The sequence below is a fragment of the Salvelinus alpinus genome, chromosome 20 (genome assembly GCF_045679555.1).
Source record: "Salvelinus alpinus chromosome 20, SLU_Salpinus.1, whole genome shotgun sequence".
Classification (NCBI taxonomy): domain Eukaryota; kingdom Metazoa; phylum Chordata; class Actinopteri; order Salmoniformes; family Salmonidae; genus Salvelinus; species Salvelinus alpinus.
This window is the reverse complement of record NC_092105.1, coordinates 1331467-1350676: the sequence shown is the minus strand read 5'-3', so window position 1 is coordinate 1350676 and position 19210 is coordinate 1331467. Positions and strand designations below refer to the sequence as shown.

At 45.0% G+C, this 19210-nt stretch overlaps 1 protein-coding gene across 1 annotated transcript; it reads right to left on the bottom strand.

The window, feature by feature from the left end:
* Positions 1-341: 341 nt before the first annotated feature.
* Positions 342-4144, bottom strand: LOC139546194 (small ubiquitin-related modifier 3-like). The gene is made up of 4 exons (XM_071354295.1): positions 4000-4144; positions 1779-1907; positions 1551-1622; positions 342-1416 (listed from the first exon to the last, which is right to left on the bottom strand). Exons 1-4 carry the CDS (start codon positions 4018-4020, stop codon positions 1351-1353), a joined length of 288 nt encoding a protein of 95 aa, XP_071210396.1. The 5' UTR covers positions 4021-4144; the 3' UTR covers positions 342-1350.
* Between the last annotated feature and the right edge of the window lie 15066 nt (positions 4145-19210).

Below are 19210 nucleotides of genomic sequence, written 5' to 3'. Positions count from 1 at the left end.
TTAGGGTTTGGCCGTTATGGTAAATAAGAATGGGTTTAACGGACTTGCCTAGTTAAATACAGCCTCCAGAAAAAACTCTTTACAGCTCACAAATGATGACAGCACCCCTCGCTGGAAGTACTGTAGCTCACAAACACAGCGGTCTCAGAACATATTTGCCTGTTTCCTAGACTTGCTCTAGCATTGTGGTAAGTGAATGACCAAACAGTTGATTACCATCAATGTACTTTTCCCTATTTGATAAGATGTGCAGTTTGAAATTTCCTAAAGTGGCCTAGGAAGACAGCGACAGTCTTTCAGCACTCCTCATACAACAGCCAAAGGAAGCACACAAAAGTAGCTGAGTACCAAACTATATTTATTGTATACAGTAGTAAAAGACAATGTACAAATCATTAGAGCAACAGAAGGACTTAGTGGACCTGTGCTACCTATTCAAGTCCACACTGTAGAACACCACAACTGTCTGAAGGCAGGTGGGAAGATTCATCAAGTCTGATTATAGAGAAACAGAAAGGTCAAAGGTTGTTGAAGTCGTGGTGGATTCCCTTTTATTTTGTCATAAAATAGTGATTCAGTGGGATGGGCTAAAAGCAGGATCTCAACGACTTCCCTTAAATCTGTGAGGAAGGGGGAGGGGAAACCAAACAGACATGTGAAAGGTGAGTTGCATCCTTTCAAGCGATGTTGAAAATAGACCTGAAACTTGACCCTTTTCGATCAGACGGTTCTGTTCTCTTCAGTAAAGCCTTTGTTCCAGAGAGACACAGCAATTCAATCTAATGGCACCAGCAGTAGAGAACCTCATTCACCAATATTCCTTCAACACATTGTACAGGTTTAAAATTACAATTGATCACTTGGACTGTATATTTTGCAAAATGTACTTAAAAACAGCAGACAAAAAAAAAAAATGTTTGCATATTATGAGACCTGTTCAACACCAAGTCCCTCAACCTATGGCAGATTTAAAACGTGTCCCAAATGGCACCCTATTGACCATATAGTGCACTACTTTGTTTAGTGTAGAGCACTATAAGAGGAATAGGGTGCCATTTGGGACACAGCCTGAATGAGTTGAAACCCCCCACATCCCCGTGTGTGAAACAAACACATATTCTCCAAAACACGACTCCAAGCAGTTTATAGTCCATCCTCAATACGAATGTAAACAAGACATTTGTGGATTGGTGGCTTGAAAAGGATAAGACCATGGCTACGAGCAGATCGATCACAAAACAAAAATAAAAAAGCGGAACAATTATGTAATAATAATAAAAAAAAGTTGCTGCTCTTCAACTGTGTTTCTGTCCTCAGAGGGGGAGGCGCCTCAGAGGGGTCCATACACCTTTAAGAGAAGCCTCCTCCGGTCTGTTGTTGAAATACATCAATAGTATCCTCGTCTTCCATCTCAAGCTGCCAAAACAAATACATAGAATGGTCAGTAAGTCACAAAATAAGTCTACTTGTAACTCCACCTGTGCATGTTATCACTTCTTTTTGAATCTTTTGCATTATCGAGGACTACACCGAAAGAGAGTGGCACCTACCTGTGCAGGTGTGTCCGTCTCGTTGATTGGCTGTCCGTCAAACCTAAACCGTATCTGTCTAATTGACAAACCCTGAAATAAAGAAGAAGGGAGAGGTTATAATATAGAAGGGAGACACTGTCAGGCTCATCTAGCAAGTTACTGTGGTCAGGAGTTGCCCTGTAAGGTTGTACAATCAGCCTCAAAGCTTAACATTGTCTTATATGTAAACTTGAAGGAAAGCCTCACCTGTCTTTCGCAGTAGGCCTTCATCAGCTTGCTGAGCGGAGTGTGCCTTTTAATTTTGAACTGAACAACTGACCCATCTTGACCTGCGACCTTTAGGTTGATGTGGTCGTTTTCAGTCTTCACTCCTTCCTGAGAAAACAGTGGGGAACGGGTGAATTTCAGAGACAATAGATACATTTTTTATATATATATCAAATCAAAATCAAATTTTATTGGTCAGATAACACATGGTTAGCAGATGTTAATGTGAGTGTAGAGAAATGCTTGTGCTTCTAGTTCCAACAGTGCAGTAATATCTAACAAGTCATCTAACAATTCCACAACAACTACCTAATACACACAAATCTAAAGGGGTGAATGAGAATATGTACATATAAGTATATGGATGAGCGGCATAGGCAAGGTTCAGTTAGATGGTATAAAATACAGTATATACAGGTGATATGAGTAATGTAAGATATGTAGACATTATTAAAGTGACCAGTGATTGGGTCTCAATGTAGGCAGCAGCCTCACTGAGTTAGTGATTGCTGTTTAGCAGTCTGATGGCCTTGAGATAGAAGCTATTTCTCAATCTCTCAGGCCCAGCTTTATAGCTAGAGTCTAACAGTTAATGTTATGCATTAGACAGAGCAAACTTTTTGGCTAAAATTAAAGCATCTCAACAGGAATTGTAACATGAAGATGTTAGCTAGTTAGTTACAGCAAGCTAACGTAAACTCACGTAAAGTCGTACATCGCCTTGGTCTGTACAATTGACCATATTTTAGCGCCCCAAAAACATAATACTTCCAGATCAACTGTAATGTCAATACCATTGTAAAGCACAATTTCTCCCCTTTCCAACATAATCAATTACATGACCTAAACGCTGCCCGTTTCTGCATAATTCAAGCAGGCAATGAGCCCCGTGGGGTCTTTTTAAAAATGGCGGGTGGGGAAGCGAAACTAGTGTGATAGTGAAAAGGAGAGATGTTGTGGGAAATTTTCTTTCTTTCCACTCTCTGTCCAACTTATCACCTTATCGCCTCTAAAATGTAAATAAAACACTGTAAAGACTTTATATAATGTGTCATTACATAACTATTTGAAGGTTTGTGTCGAATTTGAATCTGGTTTTTAGGGCGGTGCTAAAGTGATCTTAGAAGTAAACAGCGGCTTTGAGAATGATGATCACATGCAATGATGACGCAATAATGACTAGGTATCCCCCCCTTACCCCGTCACTGTCCATTTCTTGTTTTTAAACGATGAGAGAAGTACTACACCTGGTGTAGAGAGATTGTAAGACAGAAATAGTTGCTTTATGCGTGCTGTATGTTACGACATGTCACGATGTAATGGAGGGTCCGTTTTTTCAACTTTTCTCCAATACTAGAGAGTCATTACCATGTCGATCAACGCTTGAATAGAAACCTAGTTCACCCCCCCAATGTTGAAGTCAACACAGTCCCATTAGTTCTTTGTAGCCTCGTTTGAATGTTGCGCACATTTGTACGGAATGGGGTGAGTTTACGTTACCAAGCGGTGCACACTGCTAACGGTTTTATTTTAATGTACATTTATTTTAGCAGAGTTTTAGCAGAGTCCCATTGGGACAAAGTTTCTCTTTTGTAAGGGAGCCCTGCATCTCACAATTACACAACATTTCCACAAAAACGGCAGTGTAGGACGAGCATAACAGTACTGTTCAGAGTTCAGTCTGACGGTGAGTTAATATCTTTGCTTGGTGTCAAACATTTGAGTTTAGCTTTTTAGCTAGCAATCAGTTAGCTAGTTAGCTCTTACAACAAGAGCCATGCTAACCTAGATAGCTAACTGGCCAGCCATCAATGGGGTGGCAGCTCCAGTGGGAATCTCAATCTAACGTTAGCATGCTAGCTAGTTAGCTCAAAAAGCCGCAGAGACAACGACGTTGGTCCCTATTCCAATGGGCGCAGAAAAGTCACAATGGCGCTGTTTCACTAAAAACCATCACCTTACAAAACATGAATAGATAATAGTACACTACATCTATCAGATAACTGGCTAACTAGCCAATTTTCCACACGCAAAACGTTACACGGCCAAATGTCCACAAATCGAACCACCTTTGTTTTCTCTTTTTACCCGCTCAAATTGGAAACGGGCAATCTAACGTTATCACCAACATATTAGTACGCTCGACAAGCAGAATGCAAGGAAATATGGAAAATATTCAATCACACACAACATTTCTTACCTTTGGCTTTTCTTCAGACATTGTGTAGCTAGTTAATGCTCTGATATTTACTAATTTACAGACAGATTGCTAAATGTTTGCGCTTTTTTCAACTCTCTTCGTCTTCTGTTTGTCGACCAGGAGCGCGCATAGGGTTTTAAACTCTAATTGGCTCACGGGGTCACGTGTCTATAGTTTCTCGGGACCGTGCACACACGAGCGCGCAAATCGGTTTAATGCGCGCTCCCGTGAATTAAGCAAAATTGGACAGCTATTTCTATCACCTGGATAAATCAATGTATGAAGTGTGTAAATATACATGTTCATTAATCAATGAAGCCTCTCAAAGATGTTTGAGCGTGGCAATCATAGACTAATGTACACTGAACAAAAATATAAACGCAAATCATCAAATCACATGTTTATAAAGCCCTTTTTACATCAGCGGATGTCACAAAGTGCTTATACAGAAACCCAGACTAAAACCCCACAGCACAGCTAGTAGTTAACCAGAACACATATTAAAGAGACTGGGTCCCATTCAAGTAGGCAAGAAACGGGAGACTTTTTTTTTTTAAACGGAGTGTTGAAATGTAGTGCTGTGCTGTACATTCTACCTGAATGTGTACACTTGAAATGTTTGCTGGGCAGTCATTTAAAAAACGTTTTCTGACATGTGTGCCTTCTTAACGCAACCCTGGTGTTCTTCTCTCAGTAACTCTTTTTTTTATCTTACAAAATATCTTACAGTAAAACATTGATGTATTATTAAAATACTGCAAAGAAAAAACCCTCCCCTACAATTTTCCAGAATTAATATATATGGACAGTTCCAGTCAAGAAATCATCAAACGGAGGAAATTAAATAAAACTGAGTTTCCAAATAAGTAAGCAGTATACTTTAATTATCTTGAAATCTGGCATATGGGTTCTCCTTGGCCAAACCTGAAACAGAAACAACTGTCAATATAGTCTATACATACTGGTCCTTTCATTCAAGAACCTAGTCCAGAGGTCACCAACCGGTCCATCTCCTAGTCCAGTGGTCACCAACCGGTCCATCTCCTAGTCCAGTGGTCACCAACCGGTCCATCTCCTAGTCCAGTGGTCACCAACCGGTCCATCTCCTAGTCCAGTGGTCACCAACCGGTCCATCTCCTAGTCCAGTGGTCACCAACCGGTCCATCTCCTAGTCCAGTGGTCACCAACCGGTCCATCTCCTAGTCCAGTGGTCACCAACCGGTCCATCTCCTAGTCCAGAGGTCACCAACCGGTCCATCTCCTAGTCCAGAGGTCACCAACCGGTCCATCTCCTAGTCTAGTGGTCACCAACCGGTCCATCTCCTAGTCCAGTGGTCACCAACCGGTCCATCTCCTAGTCCAGTGGTCACCAACCGGTCCATCTCCTAGTCCAGAGGTCACCAACCGGTCCATCTCCTAGTCCAGAGGTCACCAACCGGTCCATCTCCTAGTCTAGTGGTCACCAACCGGTCCATCTCCTAGTCCAGTGGTCACCAACCGGTCCATCTCCTAGTCCAGAGGTCACCAACCGGTCCATCTCCTAGTCCAGAGGTCACCAACCGGTCCATCTCCTAGTCTAGTGGTCACCAACCGGTCCATCTCCTAGTCCAGTGGTCACCAACCGGTCCATCTCCTAGTCCAGTGGTCACCAACCGGTCCATCTCCTAGTCCAGAGGTCACCAACCGGTCCATCTCCTAGTCCAGAGGTCACCAACCGGTCCATCTCCTAGTCCAGCGGTCACCAACCGGTCCATCTCCTAGTCCAGTGGTCACCAACCGGTCCATCTCCTAGTCCAGAGGTCACCAACCGGTCCATCTCCTAGTCCAGCGGTCACCAACCGGTCCATCTCCTAGTCTAGCAGTCACCAACCGGTCCATCTCCTAGTCCAGTGGTTACCAACCGGTCCATCTCCTAGTCCAGAGGTCACCAACCGGTCCATCTCCTAGTCCAGCGGTCACCAACCGGTCCATCTCCTAGTCCAGAGGTCACCAACCGGTCCATCTCCTAGTCCAGTGGTTACCAACCGGTCCATCTCCTAGTCCAGAGGTCACCAACCGGTCCATCTCCTAGTCCAGAGGTCACCAACCGGTCCATCTCCTAGTCCAGCGGTCACCAACCGGTCCATCTCCTAGTCCAGGGGTCACCAACCGGTCCATCTCCTAGTCCAGAGGTCACCAACCGGTCCATCTCCTAGTCTAGTGGTCACCAACCGGTCCATCTCCTAGTCCAGAGGTCACCAACCGGTCCATCTCCTAGTCTAGCGGTCACCAACCGGTCCATCTCCTAGTCCAGTGGTCACCAACCGGTCCATCTCCTAGTCCAGTGGTCACCAACCGGTCCATCTCCTAGTCCAGTGGTCACCAACCGGTCCATCTCCTAGTCCAGAGGTCACCAACCGGTCCATCTCCTAGTCCAGAGGTCACCAACCGGTCCATCTCCTAGTCCAGAGGTCACCAACCGGTCCATCTCCTAGTCCAGCGGTCACCAACCGGTCCATCTCCTAGTCCAGCGGTCACCAACCGGTCCATCTCCTAGTCCAGAGGTCACCAACCGGTCCATCTCCTAGTCCAGCGGTCACCAACCGGTCCATCTCCTAGTCTAGCAGTCACCAACCGGTCCATCTCCTAGTCCAGTGGTTACCAACCGGTCCATCTCCTAGTCCAGAGGTCACCAACCGGTCCATCTCCTAGTCCAGCGGTCACCAACCGGTCCATCTCCTAGTCCAGAGGTCACCAACCGGTCCATCTCCTAGTCCAGTGGTTACCAACCGGTCCATCTCCTAGTCCAGAGGTCACCAACCGGTCCATCTCCTAGTCCAGAGGTCACCAACCGGTCCATCTCCTAGTCCAGCGGTCACCAACCGGTCCATCTCCTAGTCCAGGGGTCACCAACCGGTCCATCTCCTAGTCCAGTGGTCACCAACCGGTCCATCTCCTAGTCTAGCGGTCACCAACCGGTCCATCTCCTAGTCCAGTGGTCACCAACCGGTCCATCTCCTAGTCCAGTGGTTACCAACCGGTCCATCTCCTAGTCCAGAGGTCACCAACCGGTCCATCTCCTAGTCCAGCGGTCACCAACCGGTCCATCTCCTAGTCTAGCGGTCACCAACCGGTCCATCTCCTAGTCCAGTGGTCACCAACCGGTCCATCTCCTAGTCCAGTGGTCACCAACCGGTCCATCTCCTAGTCCAGAGGTCACCAACCGGTCCATCTCCTAGTCCAGAGGTCACCAACCGGTCCATCTCCTAGTCCAGAGGTCACCAACCGGACCATCTCCTAGTCCAGAGGTCACCAACCGGTCCATCTCCTAGTCCAGCGGTCACCAACCGGGTCATCTCCTAGTCCAGCGGTCACCAACCGGTCCATCTCCTAGTCCAGTGGTCACCAACCGGTCCATCTCCTAGTCCAGTGGTTACCAACCGGTCCATCTCCTAGTCCAGCGGTCACCAACCGGTCCATCTCCTAGTCTAGCAGTCACCAACCGGTCCATCTCCTAGTCCAGTGGTCACCAACCGGTCCATCTCCTAGTCCAGTGGTTACCAACCGGTCCATCTCCTAGTCCAGAGGTCACCAACCGGTCCATCTCCTAATCCAGAGGTCACCAACCGGTCCATCTCCTAGTCCAGCGGTCACCAACCGGTCCATCTCCTAGTCTAGCGGTCACCAACCGGTCCATCTCCTAGTCCAGTGGTCACCAACCGGTCCATCTCCTAGTCCAGTGGTCACCAACCGGTCCATCTCCTAGTCCAGAGGTCACCAACCGGTCCATCTCCTAGTCCAGTGGTCACCAACCGGTCCATCTCCTAGTCCAGTGGTCACCAACCGGTCCATCTCCTAGTCCAGTGGTCACCAACCGGTCCATCCCCTAGTCCAGTGGTCACCAACCGGTCCATCTCCTAGTCCAGTGGTCACCAACCGGTCCATCTCCTAGTCTAGAGGTCACCAACCGGTCCATCTCCTAGTCCAGAGGTCACCAACCGGTCCATCTCCTAGTCCAGTGGTCACCAACCGGTCCATCTCCTAGTCCAGAGGTCACCAACCGGTCCATCTCCTAGTCCAGTGGTCACCAACCGGTCCATCTCCTAGTCCAGCGGTCACCAACCGGTCCATCTCCTAGTCCAGAGGTCACCAACCGGTCCATCTCCTAGTCTAGCGGTGACCAACCGGTCCATCTCCTAGTCCAGCGGTCACCAACCGGTCCATCTCCTAGTCTAGCGGTCACCAACCGGTCCATCTCCTAGTCCAGTGGTCACCAACCGGTCCATCTCCTAGTCCAGAGGTCACCAACCGGTCCATCTCCTAGTCCAGAGGTCACCAACCGGTCCATCTCCTAGTCTAGTGGTCACCAACCGGTCCATCTCCTAGTCCAGAGGTCACCAACCGGTCCTTCTCCTAGTCCAGAGGTCACCAACCGGTCCATCTCCTAGTCCAGTGGTCAGTCCAGCCCTGCCACATCCGACGAGCATCAGAGCCGGTGTCGTAGGATTCAATCTTATTCCTGTACTGACGCTTTGCCTGTTTGAGGGTTCGTCTGAGGGCATAGCGGGATTTCTTATAAGCGTCCGGGTTAGTTTCCTGCTGCTTGAAAGCAGTAGCTCTACCCTTTAGGAGCAATAGTGTAGAGCAGGGTTTCCCAAACTCTGTCCTGGGTCCCCTCCAGGGTGCACATTTTGGTTTTTACACAGCTGATTCAAGTAATGAACTAATCATCAAGCTTTGATCATTTGAATCAGCTGTGTAGTGCTAGGACAACAACCAAAATGTGCACCCTTTAGGAGCCCCAGGACCGAGTTTGGGAAACCCTGCTCTACACTATTGCTCGTTTTGTCACATAAACTGAAATTAGGATTATACTATTCAAATTTTAGCAACCAGGAAATGGCGGATCGATTTCTGCATAGTGCATCTTTAACAGCGGTAACAGACTCCATATTCAAGACCAGTTAATATGGCACCCAAAGGCTGAGGCAGATTACACTCTGACAGCAGACTGCTACTTCTGGAAGAAAAACACAACACCACACAGAGAACAAACCTAAAACAGTAAGTAGTTGGGATGTATTATACCTGGATTACCAAGGTGACGGACCAACTAGCATTTCATTGTTGCTCCATTTCCTGTCAAGCTATGAGAGGGAAGGCTGTAACACTGTATTATACTGACTGAATCATGGGACATTATATTCAGACTCATCTTACATTCTAAAGAAGGGGGGGCGTTTCAGTCCCTCACACCTCAGCATGTGACTGATCATTAGCTATAACGGCATCAAATGCACCATACAGTTTTGCACCGATAAGGAATTGTCTTAAAGAGAATCTGATCAATGATGACCAGGGTGGCCTATTACCCTGTTAAGTAGCTCATGTAGTAGCTTGTTTGGCATTACTAAAACCAAGATTGTGCAACACTTTAGTAACTGATTAACCAAAAAGGGATGTAGGCTAGGTCCTTTGTAACTCAACACATCTGTTCCTTCTCTCTGCTAACACCACCACTCCTCTGGGCCTTTGATGTTATTGTTTTAATCTCAGATTACCTTTGAAGTTGTAGATGTTATTGTTTTAATCTCAGATTACCTTTGAAGTTGTTGATGTTATTGTTTTAATCTCAGATTACCTTTGAAGTTGTTGATGTTACTGTTTTAATCTCAGATTACCTTTGAAGTTGTAGATGTTATTGTTTTAATCTCAGATTACCTTTGAAGTTGTTGTTATTGTTTTAATCTCAGATTACCTTTGAAGTTGTTGATGTTATTGTTTTAATCTCAGATTACCTTTGAAGTTGTAGATGTTATTGTTTTAATCTCAGATTACATTTGAAGTTGTAGATGTTATTGTTTTAATCTCAGATTACATTTGAAGTTGTAGATGTTATTGTTTTAATCTCAGATTACCTTTGAAGTTGTAGATGTTATTGTTTTAATCTCAGATTACCTTTGAAGTTGTAGATGTTATTGTTTTAATCTCAGATTACCTTTGAAGTTGTAGATGTTATTGTTTTAATCTCAGATTACCTTTGAAGTTGTTGATGTTATTGTTTTAATCTCAGATTACCTTTGAAGTTGTTGATGTTATTGTTTTAATCTCAGATTACCTTTGAAGTTGTTGATGTTATTGTTTTAATCTCAGATTACCTTTGAAGTTGTTGATGTTATTGTTTTAATCTCAGATTACCTTTGAAGTTGTTGATGTTATTGTTTTAATCTCAGATTACCTTTGAAGTTGTTGATGTTATTGTTTTAATCTCAGATTACCTTAAATTGTTGATGTTATTGTTTTAATATCAGATTACCTTTGAAGTTGTAGATGTTATTGTTTTAATCTCAGATTACCTTTGAAGTTGTAGATGTTATTGTTTTAATCTCAGATTACCTTTGAAGTTGTAGATGTTATTGTTTTAATCTCAGATTACATTTGAAGTTGTTGATGTTATTGTTTTAATCTCAGATTACCTTTGAAGTTGTTGATGTTATTGTTTTAATCTCAGATTACCTTTGAAGTTGTAGATGTTATTGTTTTAATCTCAGATTACCTTTGAAGTTGTTGATGTTATTGTTTTAATCTCAGATTACCTTTGAAGTTGTTGATGTTATTGTTTTAATCTCAGATTACCTTTGAAGTTGTAGATGTTATTGTTTTAATCTCAGATTACATTTGAAGTTGTAGATGTTATTGTTTTAATCTCAGATTACATTTGAAGTTGTAGATGTTATTGTTTTAATCTCAGATTACCTTTGAAGTTGTAGATGTTATTGTTTTAATCTCAGATTACCTTAAATTGTTGATGTTATTGTTTTAATCTCAGATTACCTTTGAAGTTGTAGATGTTATTGTTTTAATCTCAGATTACCTTTGAAGTTGTAGATGTTATTGTTTTAATCTCAGATTACCTTTGAAGTTGTAGATGTTATTGTTTTAATCTCAGATTACCTTTGAAGTTGTAGATGTTATTGTTTTAATCTCAGATTACATTTGAAGTTGTTGATGTTATTGTTTTAATCTCAGATTACCTTTGAAGTTGTAGATGTTATTGTTTTAATCTCAGATTACCTTTGAAGTTGTTGGTGCTATTGTTTTAATCTCAGATTACCTTTGAAGTTGTTGATGTTATTGTTTTAATCTCAGATTACCTTTGAAGTTGTTGATGTTATTGTTTTAATCTCAGATTACCTTTGAAGTTGTTGATGTTATTGTTTTAATCTCAGATTACCTTAAATTGTTGATGTTATTGTTTTAATCTCAGATTACCTTTGAAGTTGTAGATGTTATTGTTTTAATCTCAGATTACATTTGAAGTTGTAGATGTTATTGTTTTAATCTCAGATTACATTTGAAGTTGTAGATGTTATTGTTTTAATCTCAGATTACATTTGAAGTTGTAGATGTTATTGTTTTCATTCTATAGCGAGAGGGCTCCTGATAGCTCCAAGAGTGATAAGTATAATTGTCTTTTTGCTAGCTAGGACTATCTACTTTAAGTGCTTCCTGTCTTCCCAGTAGTGAACTGCTTCCTGTCTTCCCAGTAGTGAACTGCTTCCTGTCTTCCCAGTAGTGAACTGCTTCCTGTCTTCCCAGTAGTGAACTGCTTCCTGTCTTCCCAGTAGTGAACTGCTTCCTGTCTTCCCAGTAGTGAACTGCTGACTGTCTTCCCAGTAGTGAACTGCTTCCTGTCTTCCCAGTAGTGAACTGCTGACTGTCTTCCCAGTAGTGAACTGCTTCCTGTCTTCCCAGTAGTGAACTGCTTCCTGCTATTAACTTGCAGATGATTGTTGACACATCAACCAGGATTAAGGGGCGGGGCAATTTGTGACTTGTGGTTTTGGTAATCAGTGTCAGAGTCGGTCTCCTCGTCAAAACAAAGACGGTTCTGCTGAGTCAGTTCTGCCGAGGAAGGAAGGAACACAATGCGTGTGTTTTCTATCCCAGTTCTTTCCTGTCCCTGTAGGCTTTACAGACACTCTCCACCCCTTCGCTGCAACCCTTCTAATGTACTGTACTCTGCGCGCACAACCCATGTGGAATTCCTGGTCTCTGGCAGCGTTTGGAACTGCCGATCTGCGGTCAAGAACGCAGAGTTCATCTCAGCCTATGCTTCCCTTCGGTCCCTTGTCTTTTTGTCCCTGACGGAGACATGAGTCACCCCAGAGAACACAGAGTTCATCTCAGCCTATGCTTCCCTTCGGTCCCTTGTCTTTTTGTCCCTGACGGAGACATGAATCACCCCAGAGAACAGGGCTACTCCATCTGCTCGTCACGGTGACGGTGGAACAGGGCTACTCCATCTGCTCGTCACGGTGACGGTGGAACAGGGCTACTCCATCTGCTCGTCACGGTGACGGTGGAACAGGGCTACTCCATCTGCTCGTCACGGTGACGGTGGAACAGGGCTACTCCATCTGCTCGTCACGGTGACGGTGGAACAGGGCTACTCCATCTGCTCGTCACGGTGACGGTGGAACAGGGCTACTCCATCTGCTCGTCACGGTGACGGTGGAACAGGGCTACTCCATCTGCTCGTCACGATGACGGTGGAACAGGGCTACTCCATCTGCTCGTCACGGTGACGGTGGAACAGGGCTACTCCATCTGCTCGTCACGGTGACGGTGGAACAGGGCTACTCCATCTGCTCGTCACGGTGACGGTGGAACAGGGCTACTCCATCTGCTCGTCACGGTGACGGTGGAACAGGGCTACTCCATCTGCTCGTCACGGTGACGGTGGAACAGGGCTACTCCATCTGCTCGTCACGGTGACGGTGGAACAGGGCTACTCCATCTGCTCGTCACGGTGACGGTGGAACAGGGCTACTCCATCTGCTCGTCACGGTGATGGTGGAACAGGGCTACTCCTTTCTACTAACTGGAGATCTTCTCTTTTCTCTCTCTCTCTCTCTCACCTGTCCATCTCCTCATTGAATTTCATGCTGTCACTGTCACTTGTCCACTTTAACACTGTTGTCTTTATCGCCACCAGGTGCCCTTAGAGAGTTCCTCAAGGTGCTTGATAAATTGACAAGCTCATTTCCTGACGACGGCTCATCTTTGTACTGGGCGATTTCAACTTCCCGACATCTGCCTTCCATTAATGTCTTTCTACCCTTTTCTTTTTGACCTCACCCTTCCCCAGTCCCCCCCCCCCCCCCCACTCAATGTAGCAACTACTTGCTTGTGGAAAACTACAGAAGTGAAGTAGCTACTCTTAGCAAGCAAGTAGCAAACCTACATAAGCTACTGGGGAACCCACACCCACCTACTTTTTATTTTTTCGCTGCCGTGTTGGCTCTCCACAGCCGACTGGCCGGTGCCCGGCAGGGTTCCATCCCTGAAGGGGTCTCCCCCTTCCCTGGAGAACGGAGCTGATCTCGACCCAGCCAACCAGCCATGGAGGTACGTCACTCGCCGTGGAAGTCGAAGAAGGTGTTCTCTGACAACAGGGGTCTCCATGGAGATGTTGAGCCCGGAACTGACACAGACCATAAACAGCTTTGCCGCCCTGGATCCAGAGGTTCCGGCGCCTTCGTCCGTGGTGGCTTCCCAATCAACATCGGATCCGGAGGTACCTGCATCTTCATCCTCGGCTTTGTCTCCCTCTCCGGTGGCTTCTTCCTCAGGTTCAGATCCTCGAAGCTCCCAGCCTCACCAGACCGCGAGGCTGCCTGAGAGACCGGCCCATTCAACATCACCAGCTGTCATCATAGGCAGCTCTATGGTGAGAAACAACTCTGTCCACAAGGCAAAAATCCTGTGCTACCCAGTAGCCCGAGTACAGGAGTACAAGGCTGCTTCCGAGTACCACAGATGCCGGGAGGTGACACTGTCGTAGCCCATGTGTGGTCAAACGACATCATGAGGGCTAGCTCAGAACAGTTGAAAATGGGTTTTAAAGAACTGATTTTAGCATTAAAAGACTCCAAAAAACGGGCAATAATTTCAGGTCCAGTACCATCGTTGTGCCGGTACCATCGTTGTGCCGGTACCATCGTTGTGCCGGTACCATCGTTGGGCCGGTACCATCGTTGGGCCGGTACCATCGTTGGGCCGGTACCATCGTTGTGCCGGTACCATCGTTGTGCCGGTACCATCGTTGGGCCGGTACCATCGTTGGGCCGGTACCATCGTTGTGCCGGTACCATCGTTGTGCCGGTACCATCGTTGGGCCGGTACCATCGTTGGGCCGGTACCATCGTTGGGCCGGTACCATCGTTGTGCCGGTACCATCGTTGTGCCGGTACCATCGTTGTGCCGGTACCATCGTTGGGCCGGTACCATCGTTGTGCCGGTACCATCGTTGGGCCGGTACCATCGTTGGGCCGGTACCATCGTTGTGCCGGTACCATCGTTGGGCCGGTACCATCGTTGGGCCGGTACCATCGTTGGGCCGCGGGTGTGAAAGATTCAGCAGACTGCTGGCATTACACATCTGGCTAAAAGACTGTAGCTCTGCTGGAGTCACTTTTATAGAGAACTTTGACACCTTCTGGAAACAGAAGATACTCTACAGGAATGACAGAGTCCATCCAATTCATCTGGGCTCCTGGACTCTGCATTTCAAGGCTGCGTTGAAACAATGACTGGTAAATGATCCAGGACCAGCTCAGTTAATCCCTTCCATTGTGACAATGACTGGTAAATGATCCAGGACCAGCTCAGTTAATCCCTTCCATTGTGACAATGACTGGTAAATGATCCAAGACCAGCTCAGTTAATCCCTACCATTGTGACAATGACTGGTAACTGATCCAAGATCAGCTCAGTTAATCCCTACCATTGTGACAATGACTGGTAACTGATCCAAGATCAGCTCAGTTAATCCCTACCATTGTGACAATGACTGGTAAATGATCCAAGACCAGCTCAGTTAATCCCTCCCATTGTGACAATGACTGGTAAATGATCCAAGACCAGCTCAGTTAATCCCTCCCATTGTGACAATGACTGGTAAATGATCCAAGACCAGCTCAGTTAATCCCTCCCATTGTGACAATGACTGGTAAATGATCCAAGACCAGCTCAGTTAATCCCTCCCATTGTGACAATGACTGGTAAATGATCCAAGACCAGCTCAGTTAATCCCTCCCATTGTGACAATGACTGGTAAATGATCCAAGACCAGCTCAGTTAATCCCTCCCATTGTGACAATGACTGGTAAATGATCCAAGACCAGCTCAGTTAATCCCTCCCATTGTGACAATGACTGGTAAATGATCCAAGACCAGCTCAGTTAATCCCTCCCATTGTGACAATGACTGGTAAATGATCCAAGACCAGCTCAGTTAATCCCTCCCATTGTGACAATGACTGGTAAATGATCCAAGACCAGCTCAGTTAATCCCTCCCATTGTGACAATGACTGGTAAATGATCCAAGACCAGCTCAGTTAATCCCTCCCATTGTGACAATGACTGGTAAATGATCCAAGACCAGCTCAGTTAATCCCTCCCATTGTGACAATGACTGGTAAATGATCCAAGACCAGCTCAGTTAATCCCTCCCATTGTGACAATGACTGGTAAATGATCCAAGACCAGCTCAGTTAATCCCTCCCATTGTGACAATGACTGGTAAATGATCCAAGACCAGCTCAGTTAATCCCTCCCATTGTGACAATGACTGGTAAATGATCCAAGACCAGCTCAGTTAATCCCTCCCATTGTGACAATGACTGGTAAATGATCCAAGACCAGCTCAGTTAATCCCTCCCATTGTGACAATGACTGGTAAATGATCCAAGACCAGCTCAGTTAATCCCTCCCATTGTGACAATGACTGGTAAATGATCCAAGACCAGCTCAGTTAATCCCTCCCATTGTGACAATGACTGGTAAATGATCCAAGACCAGCTCAGTTAATCCCTCCCATTGTGACAATGACTGGTAAATGATCCAAGACCAGCTCAGTTAATCCCTCCCATTGTGACAATGACTGGTAAATGATCCAAGACCAGCTCAGTTAATCCCATTGTGATAATGAGTCGTCATAATGCTGCATCAAATGTACATGATCTTAGGGGCTTTGGCAAACACAATGTAAGTCATTTAATTTATGTGCCTCTAATTGCACCGAATACATCTGTTTATCCTACAGCTATTGTAAGCAGTAATCATGTGCCTATAAACCAGAGTTACACTGTTAGCACTGAGGCGGTGTGCAATGGTAGGAAAATCACTTTATGCAGCTCATCCTGCACTATCAGCTCCAATATAAATAACATGAGTAAGTCTACCTCTGATAAGCTTCCCAGTAAAGAATTCAAAACAATCAACAACTCAGAAAAGTGCCAAAAATAGCCCACATTAACACATGTAACCTGAGAAACAAGGTCCATGAAGACAACTTGCTTGTAACAGATGACATTCATATTCTGACTATCTCTGAAACACACTTAGATAATACCTTTGATGATACAGTGGTAGCAATACATGGTTATAACATCTACCGAAAAGAGAGAAATACCAACAGAGGCGGTGTTGCTGTCTATATTCAGAACCACATTCCTGTAAAGATTAGAGAGGATCTCATGTTAAATACTGTTGAAGTAATATGGCTACAGGTTCATCTGCCTCACCTAAAGCCCATTCTGGTGGGAAGCTGCTATAGACCACCAAGTGATAACAGTCAGTATCTGGATGACAAGTGTGAAATGCTTGATAATGTATGTGATAAACAGAGGTGTATATTTTCTAGGTGATTTAAATATTGACTGGCTTTCATCAAGCTGCCCACTAAAGAAAAAGCTTCAAACTGTAACCAGTGTCTGCATCCTGGTTCAGGTAATCAGTCAACCTACCAGGGTCGTTACAAACAGCACAGGAATGAAATCATCAACATGTATTGATCACATCTTTACTAATACTGCAGAAAGTTGCTTTAAAGCAGTATCCAGATGCATAGGATGTAGTGATCACAATATAGTAGCCATATCTAGGAAAACCAAAGTTCCAAAGGCTGGGCCTAATATAGTGTATAAGAGGTCATACAATAAGTTTTGTAGTGATTCATATGTTGATGATGTAAAGAATATCTGTTGGTCTGTGGTGTGTAATGAGGAGCAACCAGACGCTGCACTTGACGCATTTATGAAACTACTTATTCCAGTTACTAATAAACACCCATTAAGCCAATGACTGTACAAACTGTTAAATCCCCTTGGATTGATGAGGAATTGACAAATGGTATAGTTGAGAGAGATGAGGCAAAATGTATGGCAATTAAGTCTGGCAGCCCAACTGTACTGCAAATTAAGAAATAATGTGACTAAACTAAATTTTAAAAATAAACTACTATATCGGACAAAATTATGAAAGACAAGAATTGTAATTTTGAATTCTGTAAAGTCAGTGTCGAAGAGGTGAAAAAAGTACTGTTGTCTTTCAACAATGTCAAGCCACCGGGGTCTGAAGACTTGGATGGAAAGTTACTGAGGATAACAGAGGACTATATTGCCACTCCTATTTGCCACATCTTCAATTTGAGCCTACTAGAGAGTGTGTGCCCTCAGGCCTGGAGGGAAGCTAAAGTCGATACCTAAAAATAGTAAAGCCCCCTTTACTGGCTCCAATAGCCAACCAATCAGCCTGTTACCAACCCTTAGTAAACTTCTGGAAAAAATTGTATTTGACCAGAAACAATGTTATTTCACAGTAAACAAATTGACAACAGACTTTCAGCATGCTAATAGGGAAGGACATTCAACAAGCACGGCACTTACACAAATTACTGATGACTGGCTGAGAGAAATTGATGATAAAATGATTCTGGGTGTCTAGTCTTGCTAGACTTCAGCTTTCAGGCAGTAGTAACATTATCGATCGTAGTCTGCTGCTGGAAAAACGTACGTGTTATGGCTTTACACCCCCTGCTATAATGTGGATAGATTGTTACTTGTCTAACAGAACACAGGGGGTGTTCTTTAAATGGAAGCCTCTCAAATATAATCCAGTTAGAATCAGGAATATTCCCCAGGGCAGCTGTTTAGGCCCCTTGCTTTAAAAATGTTTTACTAACGACATGCCACTGACTTTGAGTAAAGCCAGAGTTTCTAAACTCAGCAAAAAAAGAAACGTACTATGAGACGCCTAAGACAGCGCTACAGGGAGACAGGACGGACAGCTGATCGTCCTCGCAGTGGCAGACCACATGTAACAACACCTGCACAGAATCGGTACATCCGAACATCACACCTGCGGGACAGGTACAGGATGGCAACAACAACTGCCCGAGTTACACCAGGAACACACAATCCCTCCATCAGTGCTCAGACTGTCGCTGTTTGGTTTCACCAGGGGTGATGGTCGGATTCACATTTATCGCCGAAGGAATGAGCGTTACACCGAGGCCTGTACTCTGGAGCGGGATCGATTTGGAGGTGGAGAGTCCGTCATGGTCTGGGGCTGTGTGTCACAGCATCATCGGACTGAGCTTGTTGTCATTGCAGGCAATCTCAACGCTTTGTGTTACAGGGAAGACATCCTCCTCCCTCATGTGGTACCCTTCCTGCAGGCTCATCCTGACATGACCCTCCAGCATGACAATGCCACCAGTCATACTGCTCGTTCTGTGCGTGATTGCCTGCAAGACATGAATGTCAGTGTTCTGCCATGGCCAGCGAAGAGCCCGGATCTCAATCCCATTGAGCACGTCTGGGACCTGTTGGATCGGAGGGTGAGGGCTAGGGCCATTCCCCCCAGAAATGTCCGGGAACTTGCAGGTGCCTTGGTGGAAGAGTGGGGTAACATCTCACAGCAAGAACTGGCAGATCTGGTGCAGTACATGAGGAGGAGATATGCACTGCAGTACTTAATGCAGCTGGTGGCCACACCAGATACTGACTGTTACTTTTGATTTTGACCCCCCCCCCTTTGTTCAGGGACACATTATTCAATTTCTGTTAGTCACATGTCTGTGGAACTTGTTCAGTTTAGGTCTCAGTTGTTGAATCTTGTTATGTTCATACAAATATTTACACATGTTAAGTTTGGTGAAAATAAACGCAGTTAACAGTGAGAGGACGTTTCTTTTTTTTCTGAGTTTATGTGGATGACTCAACACTATACACGTCAGCTACTACAGCGACTGAAATGACTGCAACACTCAACAAAGAGCTGCAGTTAGTTTCAGAGTGGGTGGCAAGGAATAAGTTAGTCCTAAATATTTCTAAAACTCAAAGCATTGTATTTGGGACAAATCATTCACTAAACCCTGAACCTC

Excerpts from the sequence above, each read along its gene's own strand:
- LOC139546194 (XM_071354295.1), bottom strand. The coding sequence starts at position 4,020 with ATGTCTGAAGAAAAGCCAAAG. Across the intron at positions 1,908-3,999 it reads TGTCTGAAGAAAAGCCAAAG|GAAGGAGTGAAGACTGAAAA; the intron begins GTAAGAAATGTT and ends CTGTTTTCTCAG. Across the intron at positions 1,417-1,550 it reads AGACGGACACACCTGCACAG|CTTGAGATGGAAGACGAGGA; the intron begins GTAGGTGCCACT and ends TTGTTTTGGCAG.